At 48.4% G+C, this 17033-nt stretch overlaps 2 protein-coding genes across 4 annotated transcripts in view; both read right to left on the bottom strand.

The window, feature by feature from the left end:
• The window catches only part of acaa1 (acetyl-CoA acyltransferase 1), an 18292-nt gene extending 17835 nt beyond the window's left edge, over positions 1 to 457 (bottom strand). For both annotated transcript variants that reach the window (XM_016664360.1, XM_016664359.1), the window contains exon 1: positions 370 to 457. The gene's annotated coding sequence lies outside the window, so the exon portion shown is untranslated. The remainder of the gene's footprint in view (positions 1 to 369) is intronic.
• Positions 458 to 1798: 1341 nt separating this feature from the next.
• LOC103156442 (striatin-like) lies at positions 1799 to 14905 on the bottom strand. Of its 2 annotated transcripts, none has more exons than XM_016664356.1 (18): positions 14459 to 14905; positions 11728 to 11831; positions 11260 to 11333; positions 11081 to 11165; positions 9648 to 9818; positions 9438 to 9573; positions 9217 to 9358; positions 8432 to 8545; positions 7368 to 7511; positions 7143 to 7297; positions 6892 to 7067; positions 6526 to 6573; positions 6041 to 6162; positions 5795 to 5962; positions 5554 to 5694; positions 4765 to 4866; positions 4603 to 4689; positions 1799 to 3692 (listed from the first exon to the last, which is right to left on the bottom strand). In XM_016664356.1, the coding sequence occupies exons 1-18, from the start codon at positions 14648 to 14650 to the stop codon at positions 3523 to 3525; spliced, it is 2331 nt and encodes a 776-aa protein (XP_016519842.1). In that variant the 5' UTR covers positions 14651 to 14905; the 3' UTR covers positions 1799 to 3522. The 2 variants fall into 2 exon arrangements, with proteins under 2 accessions (XP_016519842.1, XP_007578552.1); XM_007578490.2 differs by having other exon boundaries at positions 14438 to 14902.
• Positions 14906 to 17033: the final 2128 nt, after the last annotated feature.

The following is a 17033-nucleotide window of genomic DNA, read 5'->3' as shown; positions in this document are numbered from 1 at the left end:
GTTAGCAACTGAACTGATGACATCACAGAGTGTTAGCTTAGCAACTGAACTGATAACATCACAGAGTGTTAGCTTAACAACTGAACTGATGACATTACAGTGTTAGCTTAGCAACTGAACTGATGACATCACAGAGTGTTAGCTTAGCAACTGAACTGATAACATCACAGTCGCCACCAGGTTCATAATACTTGAGAAACTCCTCTGAAAACATGGAGTAAAACTTTAAGCTAACGTAGCTAGAAGCTAGTTAGCATGTTGCTACATAAGCTAGCAGAATGGCCTAATTCCAGGATCTGATGCTAACTAGCAGCTTTCAGGAAGTGAAGGAGTGACCCCGGTTCTCCTGGGATTTTCTGACTCTGAAACCTGTTTCCTGTTTCCAGGAGATCCTGGAGTCCAAACGGACCGCCATGGAGGCTCTGCAGCTGGACCTGGACCAGGGCGCCCAGGTCAGTGTACCTGCAGCTTCCCGCTCGTCTCTGACGTCCCGCTCGTCTCTGACGTCCCGCTCGTCTCTGACGTCCCGCTCGTCTCTGATGTCCCGCTTGTCCGTCCTGCAGGAGTACGAGCAGCTGCTGCGCAGCCTGAAGGGCGACCTGGAGGCCGCCGGCATCTTGCTGTTCCAGTTTCCCTTTAAAGCCGCCCAGAAGGTTCTGGAGGAAGTCCGATCAGATCTGAAAGTCCAACCGGACCGGCACCAGAAGGACATTCCCAAATAAAGCGACATTTCAGTTTTAATTCAGTTTGACATGAAAAGCAGTGACATTATTATTAAATTAAATAAAAATGAGTTTGGTTGGAAACTCTTCTGCTTCCTGATCCGACTGTAAAAACATCCGGAACCAGAATTTCTGACATTCAACATCTCCTTTATTGTTAGTGATACATGAGAAAAAGAAAGCAACACATGAGCAGCACGGCCACAGAGGGTCACCAAACCAAAGAAGAAGAAGGAGGATTTACAGCCAGCCAGAACCAGAACCAGAACCGGCTCTAAAGTTTGGTTCGTGGCCTGAGAATCTGGGTCAGCTGAATGTTCCTGAGGTTTTATTTGGTTCCTGAAGGTCCGACTGATCTCCTGACTCTTGAACCCATAATGGACCGGACCAGGAATCAGGTTCCAGAGCGACCCGCCCGGAGGAGGAACAGATCACAGCTGGGCAACGGGAAGAAATCCCAGTTTTTCCTGAAAATACTCCATCACATCCTCATCCTGCTCACCATCCAGAGCCAAATTTATCCAAACCAAAAGTTTTAGGATTCCTGCAGGATTCCCACTCCGTCCTGGGAATCTGGAGATTCTTCCTTCTTCTCCCACAAAGTGTGTCAAAGAAGTTGATCTAAAAACAGTTCTGTGTCCTGAGACGTCACATCTTGATTTGGACCTTTCAGAATATCTCAGTTCTGTGTTGATCATCAGTGGACCAATCAGAAGAAACAGAAAGTGCTTCTCTGATGACATCACTTCCTGTGAAGCAACAGTTTGTCCAGAACCATCTAACGGATCAGCTGCTGGTTTTATGGCTACAGATTGATAAAGATCAGCAGGAATCAGCAGAGAACAGCAGGGATCAGCAGGGATCAGCAGAGAACAGCAGGGATCAGCAGGGATCAGCAGAGAACAGCAGGGATCAGCAGGGATCAGCAGGGATCAGCAGAGAACAGCAGGAATCAGCAGGGATCAGCAGGGATCAGGCCCCGTTTCCCCAGGAATCCTGCCATAATTCAAGAGCACACATGTTCATTTTGAAAGCAGGACTTCATGTCTTTCTTCTCAAAACTTGTTACGCTTGTACTCTAAACTTCTCCTCACGCTCACAGTCTCTGCTCGCTTACGGAAACGCTATTTGGCACAGTCGCCTGGCAACCTCTCAGCCAATAGAATGAAAGTGTTGTACTGTGTGCGTTTGTTTCCTTCTAGCGGGTGAGCCTGTGTGGCTACTATTGATTGTAGCAACATGCGCCACCCAGTGGATGTAGGGAGAAACAACAACGTCAGCTTTCTGCTCCGTAGTACACTAAACATCCACCAGCGCCGATCGGACGGATGGATGGATGGATAGCTGCTTGGCGAAGGCAGCCGAGAGTCTGATAAGGAAGATGGAGGACAGCTGGAGCTCAGGCTCATTTCCATCCCTGGGAGGATTTGGGTGACGGGATCAGGCGTCTGGTTCTTTGAAGCTCCACTGAAATAAACAGACTCATTTTGGAAAATCTGTTTCCTTCAGTTAGAGCAGCTGTTTGGTCACCGTTACCTTGGAAACGCTCACGTTTAGCAAAGTTTAATCCACGAGATTAAATCAGATCTGGGTTCAGAGTGGAGGTTAGCAGGTTGATCTGATTACTGGAAGATGATTTTAATAACTTTATAAATAATTTCATCCTAATTAAAAATTTCCCAGATGGTCAGGATGGCCGCAAAACACAGTGCAGCGGGTCACAAATGGCCCCCGGGCCACACCTTTTACACCTCTAGTTCCTGTTTCCACAGTAATAAAATATAAAGTGTTCCCTTTTTTATGTTTCTGTTTTTTCCAGACTTGTCTGCAGGATTCCTGGTTTTTACCTCCTAACTGGACCGATTGGTTCAGAGATGAACCGGACCAGATTTCCAGAAATTCCCCCGACATCGGATTCTGGTGGGAATGTGATCCGATAATCGGCTGCAGATTTTTCTCTCATGTCACCTCAGGAACAATCAGCTGATCCAGCTTGGAAAAATGTTCTGGAAGCTTAAAGTTAAACAGATAAAACTGAGGAACGTCTCCTCAGGAGAGCTGAACTTTTCTTTCAGTTCATCCAGAATCAGGAAGAAGAAAACATCCGTTCAGATTCCCTTCTGGTCCCGTTTCCTCCGGATGCTCAGATTTCCTGGCACAAACTGTACACTTCCTGTTTCCGATGTCTACACCGGCGTTCCTCGCTGCTGCACCCTAGAGGAACGACTCCAGAAACATCCCAGCAGGAACAGATGGAGAAAACAAACTGGACCTACCAGAACCAGAACATCCGACACAGAACCGGCCGCTCAGCCGGAAATCCACAGATCGGGCAGGAATCAACAGAAACACTAAGAATCTGAGCGTCGCCACAGGTCTTCCTCTGCAGTGCAACAAGTCCGACAGGCTGCCTGGAACCGGGCCAGAACCGGGTCCAGAACTCCAGGAGAACTGACACGGCAAGAGAAAAGTCCTGAAACAAACTGGAATGAACCTTGAGAGGAAAACTCTGCAGGGTCGATGATGCGGTCGGCCTGTAGGGGGCAGAACCAGGCCGACCCTGGACCCGTTGGGTTCTCCTCATGGTTCTGGCCGGGTTCTGCCGGTGAACGGCTAAAGGACCGTCTGCTCTGAGGAAAAAGGCACGTCATACCGGGGTTGGAGTAAAAGCTGCGTCCTGTTCCTCCTGGTTCCCTCGGAACGTCGGGGCGGGACGCAGCCGGCCCGGGTCCGGCCCGGTCCAGCCGGGTCCAACCAGGTCCGCCTGGGTCGGCACGGCGGCGGCCCCTGCGGATCCGGGTCATACGAAGACCTTGGCGAGCGCGTCGGCGCCGGCGGTGCCGATGTAGCACTTGGTGGGGTGGAACGCCACGTCGTGGATGGACTCGTCGAACTTCTTCCGGTGGGCGGTGAACTCCTGGATGCAGGTCTTACTCTCCATGTTCCACAGGCGGATGGAGCAGTCGTGACCTGGCAGGGAGACAGCCAATCAGGACGCAGAACATTCCTGGGAATATTCTAGTTCCTCAGGAAGCAGGAGCTGGTGAAACCATTAATCCTGATTAATTTAGTCACAGATGAATCCATAACTGGAGAATTCAGAGCAGAAATGAAGCCAAACCTGAACAATAAATATAAATATTTTACATTTAAGATCAAAACATCTTTATATGTAAAATTCAGTGGTTAGGTTAAAGGAATGTGTTACTGCATTTAGGCAATAAAATGTTTATTTTCTTATTTTAAAAGCAATTATTTGTTTTAATGCATTTATTCTATTAGGAAGATTAAATTGTTAAAGCTGCGATATTTAACTTTTATAAAGAATGTTTGTTTTTATTCATATTTGTTCAAACTGTCATCTTTTCCCTGAGCTGCTGTCTGAAGAAACGCACCAAAACCTACCAATCAGAGCCATGGGGAGGGGCTTAGCGCGGTCAATCAATCTCATGTACTCGCTGCTAATGAGAGGGGAAAGGACATAGGCAACGTCATGAGATCCTGATTGACAGCGCTAAGACCCGCCTCCGGGCTCTGATTGGTTGTTTCCAGTTAGCGCTCGGAGAAGGAGATCGACTTTTTCACAGATTGTTTGTCAAACTGGTGTCAGTTTCAACAAATATATATAAAAAATTCTAAAAGTTTGTGCAGCTTTAACTGAACAACATGCAGAATGAGCCAATTTTTCTGATTGATCGCCAGAATGATCGATTATTTCAGTCATGGCGTTCCAGGAACTTCCTGGTTTCCTGGGATTTCATGTGGCGGAGGAACACAAAGCAGAGAGCTGAAATTGGAGCCGGGATCGCTTTGAGTGGGTCGGGAAAATGTTCCGGTGTGATTCCGGCCCGAGTTGCTGCAGGAAGCTCAGGAGACTCACTTCCTGACATCAGGTAGAGCCCGTTCGGGTCCACAGACAGGCAGGTGACCGCGTCCAGGTGCGCCACCATGGAGTGGATCGGTTTACCTTCAGGAACACAGAACCCGGTTAGGAGACGGAACCGCAGGCGATCCGGCCGGAACCAGCAGGCGGCGCTCCCACCTGTGTTGTTGTCGAAGAACTGGATGTGGCGGTCCTCCTGGGCGGTGACGGTGATGGGCAGCGTGGCGTGGCTCAGGACCCGGTTGATCTTACAGGGACACTCTGGGGAGACAGACACCAGAACCAGAACCGTATGGGCTGGAAATGGACCTGGTGAAGAACCTGGACCCATTCAGAACCAATCCCGCCCAGACAGAACCATCACGGGTCCGCTAACCCCTGGTGGGTGGGACCGGATCGGATCCAACCGGTACCAGAGTACAGCGAGCCGTTTGGGAACACTCACAGGAAACCAACAGCCATGTTTGGACTATTTAGCCTGACAAACATTTTCACCATGTCATTTCACTCATTCATTAATGGAATCAGATCAAATAATTATTTAGCTTCACGTTGAACATTTTGTTTGCTAATTAAGTATTTAGTCTGAAACTGTGACATTTATGAATGGATGAATGGATGACATGCTGAGAATATGACCCATTTCCTTCTTTATGACAGGATAAATAACCCAGTGTAACTTTGGAAGCAGCGCCCCCTAGCAGCGGGCTCAGGAAGCTCAGACGCTGTGGAAGCTGCTCCTGCTGGGATTTGTAGTTTTATTATGAATAAAATCAAGAACTTTACAGTTAATAGTTGGAAGCTTCATGCAGAATAATGTAATGCAGTGCAGCACAGCAGGGTGGCGCTGTCCGTTCTATTTGGAACAGTAATCTGGAGCTTAGCCGCTCCAGCTCCACCCTGAAATCGTCCCGATCCGTGCCGGGTTTTCCCTCCGGCCCGTCCTACCTGCAGGCCCGGCGGAGTCGAACTTCAGAACCAGCTGCTGCGTCTCCATGTTGAAGAGTCCGATGTGACCCGAGTCGAACGACGTCACCATGTAGGCCGGGTCGCTGCTCACCAGGTCCACAGAGGTCGCGACCCCCAGGTCTGCAACAGAACCACAACACAGGGTCCGGTCCCGACCGGGTCATCAGCAGAACTTCTCTAACAGAACTGGCCCGCCACATGCATGGATGTGGGTCCTCACCTCCGTTTCCGTTGAACACGGCCAGCGCCGGAGAGACGTCGGCGGCGTTCCAGAGCCGGACCGTCCCGTCGGCCGAGGCGGACAGCAGGCGGTGGTGAGGCGAGCTGTAGACCAGGCGCCACACGGCGTCCGAGTGGCCGCGCAGCGCCCCCCGCAGGACGGAGGCCTCTGCAGCGGGACACAGACAAGCCACCGTTAGAGGAGGGTTCCACCGGACCGGACCGGGCCGGGCCGGCGGCGCCGTACCGTAGGAGTCGTACGGGTCGACATTGGGGCTGGGCGTGTTCCAGCTCTGGATGGTTCCGTCCGACCCGCCGCTGAAGCACTGGGCGCCACTGGAGCTCAGGGTGACGCTGAGGACGGCGCCGCTGCACACAGAGACGGTACCATCAGAACCAGTTCTGTCCTGGCCAAAACCAAGTCCAGGCGGGTTCTGACCCGGTCCAGACCAGGTTCTAATAGGTTCTAATCCGATCCAAATATTCCAATAGAGTCTGATTTGAACCAATCAGGTGTGGAAATGCAGATCTGATATATTTATGATAATAAAAACAGGAACGTTTGTAGGAAAACGTGGAGCGGATTTCAGTCTGCAGCGTGTAATTCAGTCGTCTTAAGGAAGCAGACAGGAAAGCCAGGACTGGATCAACTGGAACCAAACATGCTGAACTAGGAAAGTGTCAGTGAGTCAGGGATCATCAGGTCAGGGGTCATGGGTCAGGCCGGCTCACCTGTGAGCCCTGAAGGTGTAGATGGGCTCCACGTCTATCGCTGCACACCTGGAGGAACAGAACAGGAAGTTCAGATGAAAACCAGTCCAACTGAAGCGCTTCCCATAGCTCCCAGCGTCTCAAACTGGGTCTGAACCTCCTTCCCTCTCATCATCTTCGTCACATTAAAGCAGCTCCAACAGGAAACATTGCCCCCCTCAGGCCAGACTGAGAATTACATCAGTTACAAATTCAGAAATAAAATGGAAAATTCTGTATTGTTCAAATGCATCAGAACCAAAAACTCCCACTTTGTTGGAGCAGCGAACACATCATGAGGCAGCTGGCTGGCTCTGGGGTCAGGTAAAGTTCAGCGTGGCGCCTCACTTCTTGGTGGGCGCCGTCTTCTGCAGGTTCCAGAGCTTCAGAGTGTGGTCGTCGGACGCCGTGACCAGAACCGGCTCCACCGGGTGGAAGGCCAGGCCGCGCACTGAGTCAAAGTGGCTCCGCAGGGCGAACTTCGGGTTCCACGTTTTCCTCAGAGCCTCCGAGTTCGAGGCCATCTGGGGAGAGACGAGAGGGTCTGTTCATCCAACCGGTCATCCAACCATACAACAGGAACATGTCTCTGGACTCACGTCGTATCCCAGACTCTCCGCCTCATTGGCGACCGTCAGCTGGGCCAGTTCTCCCAGTTCTCCCAGTTCTCCCAGCGCCAGCTCGTTGGAGGCGGCCTCATCCACTCTGCCCAGGATGAAGGACTTCCCTCCAGACGGCAGGAACGCCATTGGCTCTGCAGGGACCAACAGCAGGAATGTAGCCGTGCTGCAACGCACCGGCGTGGTGGAGGGGGCGGAGCTTACCGTCATCCGGCCGGCCCACTTCCTGTTCGCTCAGTCTGGGAACGTTGGGGCGGGACGGAGGCGACACGGCCGGCGGCAGGGGCGGCGGCTCCTCAGTGTCCCGCAGGTTAGCCAGCATGTCCTGCAGCTTGGAGCGGTTCGGCCCTGAGGAAGAGGGGAGGAGGAAGCAACAGAACCAGACATCATCAGGCATGTAGTGTCTCCAGGGGGCGTGGCCTAAAGAGGTCAACACCTCCAAGGTGTGAATAGTTAATTATGAGGCAGCAGCTTTTGTGGAGGAAAACAGATTCAGCAGCTATGAGGTGAAAAATGACCAACAGTTTGTCAGAGATGCTCCAGAAAACGCTGCAAACAGCCAGCGGTGGGAACACGTCTGCTAACAGCAGAGCCAACACTTAGCGTAGTGCTTTAGCACATTTGCTAATTCTGAAGACCGCATTTAGCTTCCACTACTTTTTCCAGAGGAATTCTGAATGCTAATTTACTCAGCTGGTTCGTTAACGATCAGTTGAATAAAGTTTGACGTGTTTTAGGTTTGAGCTAACGACTGCTCTTATTTTGAAGTCCGTTTACACAGCAGTTCCATTTCCTCTCCCCACGTTTTCTATTTTTCCTCAGTAACTTTATGCAAAACAAAGAAACATACTGAATCAAAATAAAACAGACAGTAGAGAACATAAACAGGAACAGGGTTATGTTTTTTTAAAAACTTGGTTGCGTAATAATTCTGCACAATAATAGTTTCCCAACAATTCTATTCTCCTAAAGAAAGTATTTTTTCTTTTACCCTTAAAAGAAAAAATACTTATCAGTGGTTCTTATCAGTTTGATACAAACTGATAAGAACCACGTTGAATTTTCAGTTTTAATCTAAGATTAAACTGTGAAATAAACTGTATTTATCTTTACATGTGGTAGGGGGCGCTGTTTGACAGAATAAAGGAGGAAAAAGTTGAAAAGAAGAAGAAAAAACAACATAGAAATTCCTCTTCCAGGAAAGTCAACCCAGCAGGTTGGAAAACCCGGAATGGAGCCTGAGGGGAAGCAGCCGGATCAGAACTCACTCTTCACTCCTTTCTTCCCCTTCCTCTCCTTCCTGTACTGCTCCTTCAGCTGGGCGATCAGGCTCTGGTCCACGTCCCAGCCCAGTTCTCCCAGAGCCGCCGGTTCCTCCTTCTCTGTGGGTCAGAACCATCAGAACCAGAACCATCACTACATCACAGCAGGTTAACAGAACGGGAACGAGATGCTTACAGTCTGGAGCTGATCATATTTCTGTAAATATAATAATACTTCAGACAGAGAAGAAGAATCAGAATAAAAAGAAGTGAAATCAAAATGTTTAAGAAAATAAAAGCATGAATAAAGGGGAAAGTGCTGCATCTGAGCTGCAGGGGGAGCTGCTGAGCAGCATTTCTATTGATCCTCCTTCCAGCTGATCTGGGAGTAAACCGGGCCGTTCTGATCGACAGCTGAAGTTCAACAGTGAGCTGAGACCAGAACCCGGATCCGGTCTGGGTTCTGCCCGGATCTGGCCCGTCTGGACCCAGTTCTGAGTTCTGAGTTGTTCTGGCTGCGTGTGAAAGCAGCTCTGAGTCACGCTGAGGTGTTGAATCATTGGCTGCGTGGGAGAGCCCTCCATCACGGGTTGCTAAGCAACCAGAGAGATGAGAGATTTTCTGCTAAAGTACCAGAACATGGGTCAGAGTCGGATCAGCAGGTTCTGGAGGAAACCGGCAAAGCTGCAGCTTCTGGAAAACAAACTGCTTTAGATCCAGAACCGACCCAGTTTACTGCTGTATGTCAGACCAGAATCTGATGAGGTTCTGTTGGACCTGACCCGGCTCACCCCAGTCCTCCCCTCTCCTCGGATCCGACCCGTCCAGCTCGTCCGGACTGGCCAGGAAGTCGAAGCCCTTCAGGGCCTCCTCAGTGTCAGGGTCGTCGCTGAGGTCAGAGGCGCTGGACGACAGCGGCTTCTTCCTCACCATCTGGAACCATCAGAACCTGGGTCTGGGTCACAGGAACCCGGCTCTGCTCCCAGACCCAACAAGGACAGATTGGACTTACGGCAGCCAGGTCCAGAACGGTTCTGTCTTTGGACTCGCTGTCCTCTTCCTCGTCTTCGTCGCTGAACTCGGCCGCGGCGCTCTCAATGAACCGGAACGCCTCCAGGACAGTAGCCGGGTCCGACAGGTCCGGTTTACTGGAGGGACAGGCGACCCGGTTAATCGGGGCTCTGAAGGTTCTGGGTATTTTGGGTTCTGGCTCGGTTCTTACCTGACCATGCCGCTGTCCTTCAGTGAGGACGGCTCGGTTCCGTTCACCATGGGCCCGGTTCTCCGGTCCGGCGGGCCGTCTCCGGGTTCTCCGGACAGGCCCAGCAGAACCCGAACCCTCTGGGACTTCACGTCCAGGATGGTGTCGGTGTATCCGACCTCCTGGAGGTACCTGGGGAAACGGGCTGGCAGTTAGTCCGGACCAGGAAAAAGGTTCTGCAGGAACTTCCCAGTATGACCAGTGTAAGCTCCCCGACTGGTCTGCGGCCTCTCACTGGTCATAATGTTCTGCCTGATCAGTCCTAACCTGAACTAAGGTTCTGTTCAGAACTCCGGACCCGTCCTCTTCCTCAAGTCTTGCTTTTGTTCCAAAAATTCCCTGGCAGCGAGACGGAACGATCCGATCCGTTTTCCGTCTCAGAGGTCAGACAGTGAAGGAATCAGAACATCTGGACCCGGTTCTGATTCGGAGGGAATGCTGAACCTGCAGCAGCACTCTCTCATGAGGAAATCAGTATCAAATATTCCCAACATTCAGAACCAGAACCCAATCAGAACCAGCAGGTAGTTTACCTAGAGTCCCAGAATTCCTGCTCAGCTGGATTGGATCGGTCCGGGTTGGTTCTGTCAGCCAGCGGAGTGGCCCGGTCCGATGTGTAGCGACGTTCCTGAACAGCCTGCAGCCCCCCCCGTACCAGCTGCTCCCGTCGCACCAACACACAATCCTCCATTCAGCGTTCCCAGACACTGCTGGGACAGAACAGCAGAGCGGGGCGGCGTTCCCAGAGCGGGTGGCAGTTCCCAGAGCGGGGCGGCTGTTCCCAGAGCGGGGCGGCTGTTCCAACTGCAGCCAGCCAGGTGGTTCAGATGGGAAAGCTTGTCATCACCACAAGGGAGACGACGCTGAGATATCCCAGCCTTTTTAAGCACAGTGAACTGAGCACACACAGATCTATCCTCTAGATTTCCTGCCTTAAGGTCAGAACTGGATCTGCATCCGATCTTCCATCAGAGGTCAGGAACTCAAACTGGTCCCAGTGGACCAGTGCTGTTGGTTTCCATTAAGAGAGTTGATCTGTAATAAGAAGACCTGATGGTCCTGAAGACACACGTCACACCGTGTGTGTGTGTGTACTTGTTTAAAGTACATATTGAGGACCACTTTCACCACTTCAACCCATGGTTTGAGGTCATCTCTGGAAGTGAGGACGTTTTCCTGGTTCTCAGTTTTTGTTCAGTTCTGCTGGTTGGAATAGAGGTGAGATGTGAATTACTAAGTTCTGGTTCAAGTTTGGAGTAACTAGTACTGGTCTGGGAAAATGTCTGGGATTGGCATGAGTGCAGCCACTGAAATGAATGGAAGATCCTCAGTTTGTATTGAAGTACATGTATGTGTGTGTGTGTGTGCGTGCGTGCGCGCGCATGTGTACTCACTGTCGGAGCAGCTGCCGTCCCTGTTTCCAGCTCAACTGATGGCTGCTGTTGGGAGGACTGGGAGCTTCAATTTCGTTGCCTTCATCTGAGGAAGAAACAGCCAGACCAACATCCTTCATCCATCCAATCATCCATCCAGTCATCCATCATCCATGTACCCCTCTTTCATCCCTCCTTACCTGAGTCGTAACTCGGAGCTCTGATCTCTCCCTGGTTCAGTTCCGTTCCATATTTCAGTTTATGATATTTGGCTCTGAGGAACAGCAAACAGGTCATAAAAATATCATCTAAAAGCAGATCAGGTAACTGACTGAGCAGGTTCTTTTTCAGAAGTTCTGATCCAAAAATAACAACTTCTGTCAGTGAATATTGTCTGTTTGGAAGAATTAAAATAGTAAAGAGAATCGGACCAATCACACAGCCCACAATCACACCACCAGTAACCATTCATTTATAAACAAACTGGGATGTGTGGGACCAATCACAGTTGAACCAGTCTGGTTCTGTCCAACAATGTCTTCAAGAAACTGACTCGGCTCTGAGCTGAACATTCAACTTAAAATTGATCTTAAATCTGCAGTTGGCTTTAGGACCAGCTCTGCACCAATTAGAGGACCAGTTTTCCACCAATCAGAGAGCAGCCTCACCTCTCCTGCTTCAGGGCGTACTCCAGCATCTTGATGCGCCTCACCAGGTCCTTCTTCAGGTTCTCCTGCCCTCGCCGCTCCCCCTGTAGAAAGGCAATCTGCGCCTGCAGAGAGCATGGAGACACAAACATGTTCCGGTTTCACAAGACAGAACCGTCAGGAATTCCTCTAAACACAATCTGGGAAAATTTGAAGACCAAAACCAGATGAAATGAGTTGAAACCAGTAAAGTCCAAATATGAGTCTGTCTCCACAGGATGAGCCTCATTCCTGTGGGAGTCGCGACCTTAAAGCCTCCTGGGAAACCAGACCAACTGACCGACCTTTGACCCCTTCACATCGGGTCTCTTTCTACATGACCAATCCGATGAGGTGTTAAAAGCTGCAATGTTGAACATTTAGAGAAAATTCCTCCATTTGTGATGTTTGATGCAGGAACTCCAGCAGCACTCAGACCCGACTCAGAACCTGTCTGCAAACAGTGCGGTCGACCCGGTTCTATTGGAACCTAAACATCTGCTCCACCTCCAGCTGTGGTTCTCTTTCACTCTGCTCTGAGTCAAATCAACCTGTTCCCCTCCTGGCCTGTGGGGGCGCTGCACCAAGAACCACTGAAGGAAATGACACAAAAACCTCTGAAGACACTGAGAGCAACTTCCTTCTTCACCAGATGGAAACAAGATGGAGGCGTCAGATTTTAGCGGTTGGAGGATTTCTCTTTAGTCTTTGACTAAACACTAGGAGCCATTTCTCCTGCTAGGCTAACAAGTTAGCTTTGGTTGTATTTACCCAGAATGCCCTGCGCTGTAGTCCACTTCCTGCTTTTGGGGTGGTCTATGGTCACATATGCATTCAAACTGAACCAGAGTTCACTTCAACCGAACCCAGACTGAGGTTTGGAGGACCAGAGTTTGTTTTGTTTTTTTTGGTTAGCATCAGAGTTAGATTATGCATAGACAGGAGGTCTCACTCTGCTGCCCATTTCATTTCCCACTGCAGACATCATCCACTTCATTCTGGGACGACTGGGAATTTCCTGCAGCCTGAATCTGGAGCAGCGAGGGGATTATGGTTCCGGATGAAGACGAGGCAGCGGGGGCTAAGCTGATGAAGATGAGGGGAGCACTCCCAGGGAGAACAAGACGACGAATGCAGGAGAGGAGGAGGAAGTCCCAGTCAGAACTTGACCCAGTTCTTCTCTGGTTCTGACCCACTTTCAGCCTCTGACTCGTTCAGGAATTCCCATCTTTATGTCTTTAAACTCCAACATTCCCAGGTATCTGCTGAGGATTCAGATGGCTTGACATCCCAGAAATAAACTTCGGTCCAGTTGATCCGGTCCGGTCCGACCCTCTGCAGAGCAAAGCACTGGGGTCACAAAACTTTCTGTCATGTTGGCTAAAATCGTCTAATCAAATCAAATCAAGCAAACAAAGTCGTCTGATTTTTTGTTTTTGTGTGAAATGCATTTCATTCGTCGTGGATCCAAAACAAAAACGTTTGTTGTTTGTTGCATTAAAGAAAAGCCTGTAGTTTCAAATTTCTTTTGGGCTCAACTGAACAAATTTATTCTCAGAATGAAAGTAGGATTTATGTCCCTTTCTTTCAAAATGCTGCAATATTAGTCGAATGTAATAAATGAAATAAAAGCTGATTTTAATTCAGTAAAGTCAATTTTTCAGTGAAAGACTCTGGATAAACAAAGTTCTTCTGTTTATAAAAACACAAAGATTTTCCCATGTCAGAAAATCGTATCAGAAATAATTTTATCCTGACTGAAATTAAAATTGTCAATCAGCTGAACTGGACGGGTCAAACGGGTCGGTATCCAACTGCAAAACATCCATCCAAGACCACAAATGGCCCCCGCTCCGCATTTTGGACACCTCTGGTTTAAAACTGTTTTTTACAAATAAAATCTGTAGTTCTGACGGGTTCTGATGGTTCTCTTTGGGCTCCTGTGTCTCCTGGATGTTCTGTGAGGACAGAACCAGGACATCTGGACTCTGTTCAGAGTTCAGTCAGTTGAAATGTTGAAAACCAGAAACATTTTTCTTCTACTGGCCCAACACCAGATGCTGAACCAGCAGAACCGGAGCCGAGTGGAGGGGACCCGGTCCGGTTCAGCACCAGGTCAGGCTCTGAGGTGCTTCTCCAGTTCTTCTGGCCCATTTCCTCTGGGATGATCAGCTGACCCGGGTTTCACAGAGAGGAGCTGTAACTCCTGGAGCCTGACGGGACCTTCATCACCATAATCATCATCATCATCATCACCATAGGTTATCCGGATACATCCTGTCCATCTTCATCTCTCTAATATTCCTGCTGTTTTACTAATAAATTATTAATTTTTAGGTCCATAATGTCAGTAAAAGCTGCGTTACCGACCCTAACTCCTCCTGAAGAGATCCGAACCGGTCAACGCAGCCTGTGCGGGGCGGACAGTGCGGGGAATTCTCGCAAACAACCAACGTGCGTCCTTTATCGGACACCGGCAGGAGTTCTCCGTGTCTGATGTTTGGGAGCAGCTTGTGTCCGATAATGGAAGCCCCTTGTTCTTGTTTTTAACGCGTTTTGTCCCGCAGGTAAAAAATGTGACGTAACCACGCAGGTCCACCTGTTCCCGACACACACACGCGGAACCACCAACACAACAAGCGCCGCTAGGTCATTTAGCATCCGAACCGAGCCGAGCCGAACCGGGTCTCACCTGGAGCTCGGCCCGCTCCACCTCCCACTGGGTCCGCTCCACCTCGAACCGGGCCCACTCGTGCTGCAGGAAGTGAAGGATCCCCGGGATGCTGTAGTGAGCCCGGGCCGCGGCTCCGTCCGCGGGCGGCGGGGCTCTGGCGCTCCCGGTGCCGCCGGAACCCGAACCGCCGCCGCCGCTGAGGAACACTCCGGGGCCGGCCTGCTCATCCATGGCCGGACCGGGGAGGAGGAGGCTGGTTCGGTCCGGTCCGGTTCGGCTCTGACACCCGCTGCTGCAGGGACTCCTCAGTCCATGAAACAGCTGCGAGGAGAACCGAACAGCCTGACCCAGCTGTCAGATGGACGGACCGCAAAGCTTCCCGCGTTTACACTGCAACCGCACTTCCGGGCTGGACCTTCACAATAAGAGGTGCAACGCAAACAGCAGAAGATGCAAAGAAAAAAGCAGGGATGTTTTTTTTCTTCATAGCTATCAATAATCACGTTATTCACTGCAAAAACACAACATCTAAAGCAATAACGCAAAAAATGATGAGTCTCCTCTGATTGGCTGAATTATGAATATATCACGTTTGCATCCGGAGCTGCCATGATTTTAATGGGTTATCGCGTGATTTTAACTTAATTCCTTATTTAATGGAAACATTGTAATTGTGAAATTGTATTTTTTTTTCAGCTGCCCAACGTCAGAAACAGGAAATGAGAGGAGAGGCGAATGGGATCCAGACAGGAGAGCAGCATGTTAAGATCACCTGTGATGATGATGATGATGATGATGATGATGATGATGATGATGATGATGATGGGCAGAAAGGTGAGCAGGAACTTCCTGATGTTTCTACTTCCTGTTTGGTCCGATCTGGTTCTGACTCTGCGGCTCTGCTGCTTGCAGCTGCTGATCCCAATGCAATTACTCAGATTATTGGTCAGATTATTGATCAGATTATTGATCAGATTATTGGTCAGATTATTGGTCAGATTATTGATCAGATTATTGGTCAGATTATTGATCAGATTATTGGTCAGATCATTGGTCAGATTATCTGACCAATAATCTGACCAATAAGATTATTGACCAATAATCTGATTATCTGACCAATAATCAGATTATTGGTCAGATTATTGATCAGATTATTGGTCAGATTATTGGTCAGATTATTGNTCAGATTATTGGTCAGATTATTGGTCAGATTATTGATCAGATTATTGGTCAGATTATTAGTCAGATTATCTGACCAATAATCTGACCAATAAGATTATTGACCAATAATCTGATTATCTGACCAATAATCTGATTATTGGTCAGATTATTGATCAGATTATTGGTCAGATTATTGATCAGATTATTGGTCAGAGCCCCGCAATTATTGTCCAATTTTAAAACCGGCTTGAAAACTTTTCTTTTTAGACAAACCTGCTCCACTTTTAAATGACTGTCTTTTATTGATTGTTGATTGTATTTGTTTTTAGCTACACCGTGTAGCACTTTGAGATTTTTATTAATGAAAAGTTGATTAAATTGATGATTATTATTATTATTATTATTAAATGAAGGGAGATTCTTATACCAGAACCAGAATCAATCCCAGAACTTCTCCCTGTCGGGATCCTGATGGTTCACAAACACCTGGCAGCTAAGAGCCAATCAGAATCCTCGGATTGGATCGGTCCTTTCTTAGGCTTTTATTTTGAAGGCATTTTCATTTATTTTCCGTCTGTAGCGACTTGACTCACCTGTGTGATGACGTCAAGCTCCTCGTTCCCTTCAGGTGATTGGCTGCTGCAGGTGATTGGCGTAGTTTCTTCTCCTTCAGGAAAATATTATTTAATAATCTGAAATAATAAAATAAAAATGGTAAAACACCGGAAGTCAGTGATTAGAAGGCTGAGCATAAATAAATAAAGTATAAATAAATATGACGAAAATAAAAGATGAATCAGGAACTGAACTGGCTGATAAAATGAAATATTTATATAAAAATGTTTTTATTAAACCTTTAGATATGAAACAAACTGATGGCGGAAGTTCTATGTGTGACCTGATGGAGGCGCTACTGTCCCTTAGAATCGATGATGATCATTGATCTGCAGCTGCTGGGAATGCATCTCCGATCAAAACCTTCAGATCGATAATCAGCAGAAAACTCAGCGGTTCTGTTATCGGCTTCATCTGGACTCTGGTTTGGACTTTACCAGAGGTTCTGGTTTGTCTGCGACCCACAGACCAGAACCGATCCGAACTTCAAGGCCTAACGACGGTCAAACTGATGATGATGATGATGATGATGATGATGAGTCTGCATTTTTAACGTTTTGAATTAAAAGGCGGGTTTATGGAAATGTTTTGTTGTTTTTTTTCCGTCTTTATAGAAAATTCAAAGAAAATATGACAAGACACATTAGTAATAAAAAAGTTTGATATGATAAACTGAACAGGAAAAAGAGGAAATAAAAATAATAGTCACAAACTGACAGGAAAATAAAAGAAAACGTTGCAAATGCAAAACAAATTTCAGATCTTAAGATATTAACATGTTGGTTTAAATATTGGGCTTTTGTGATGTTGCAACGTTTAAGCACTCTGTAAAATAAAA

Source organism: Poecilia formosa, unplaced genomic scaffold (genome assembly GCF_000485575.1).
Source record: "Poecilia formosa unplaced genomic scaffold, Poecilia_formosa-5.1.2 Scaffold481, whole genome shotgun sequence".
NCBI lineage: Eukaryota > Metazoa > Chordata > Actinopteri > Cyprinodontiformes > Poeciliidae > Poecilia > Poecilia formosa.
This window is presented reverse-complemented; position numbering and strand designations above follow the sequence as displayed.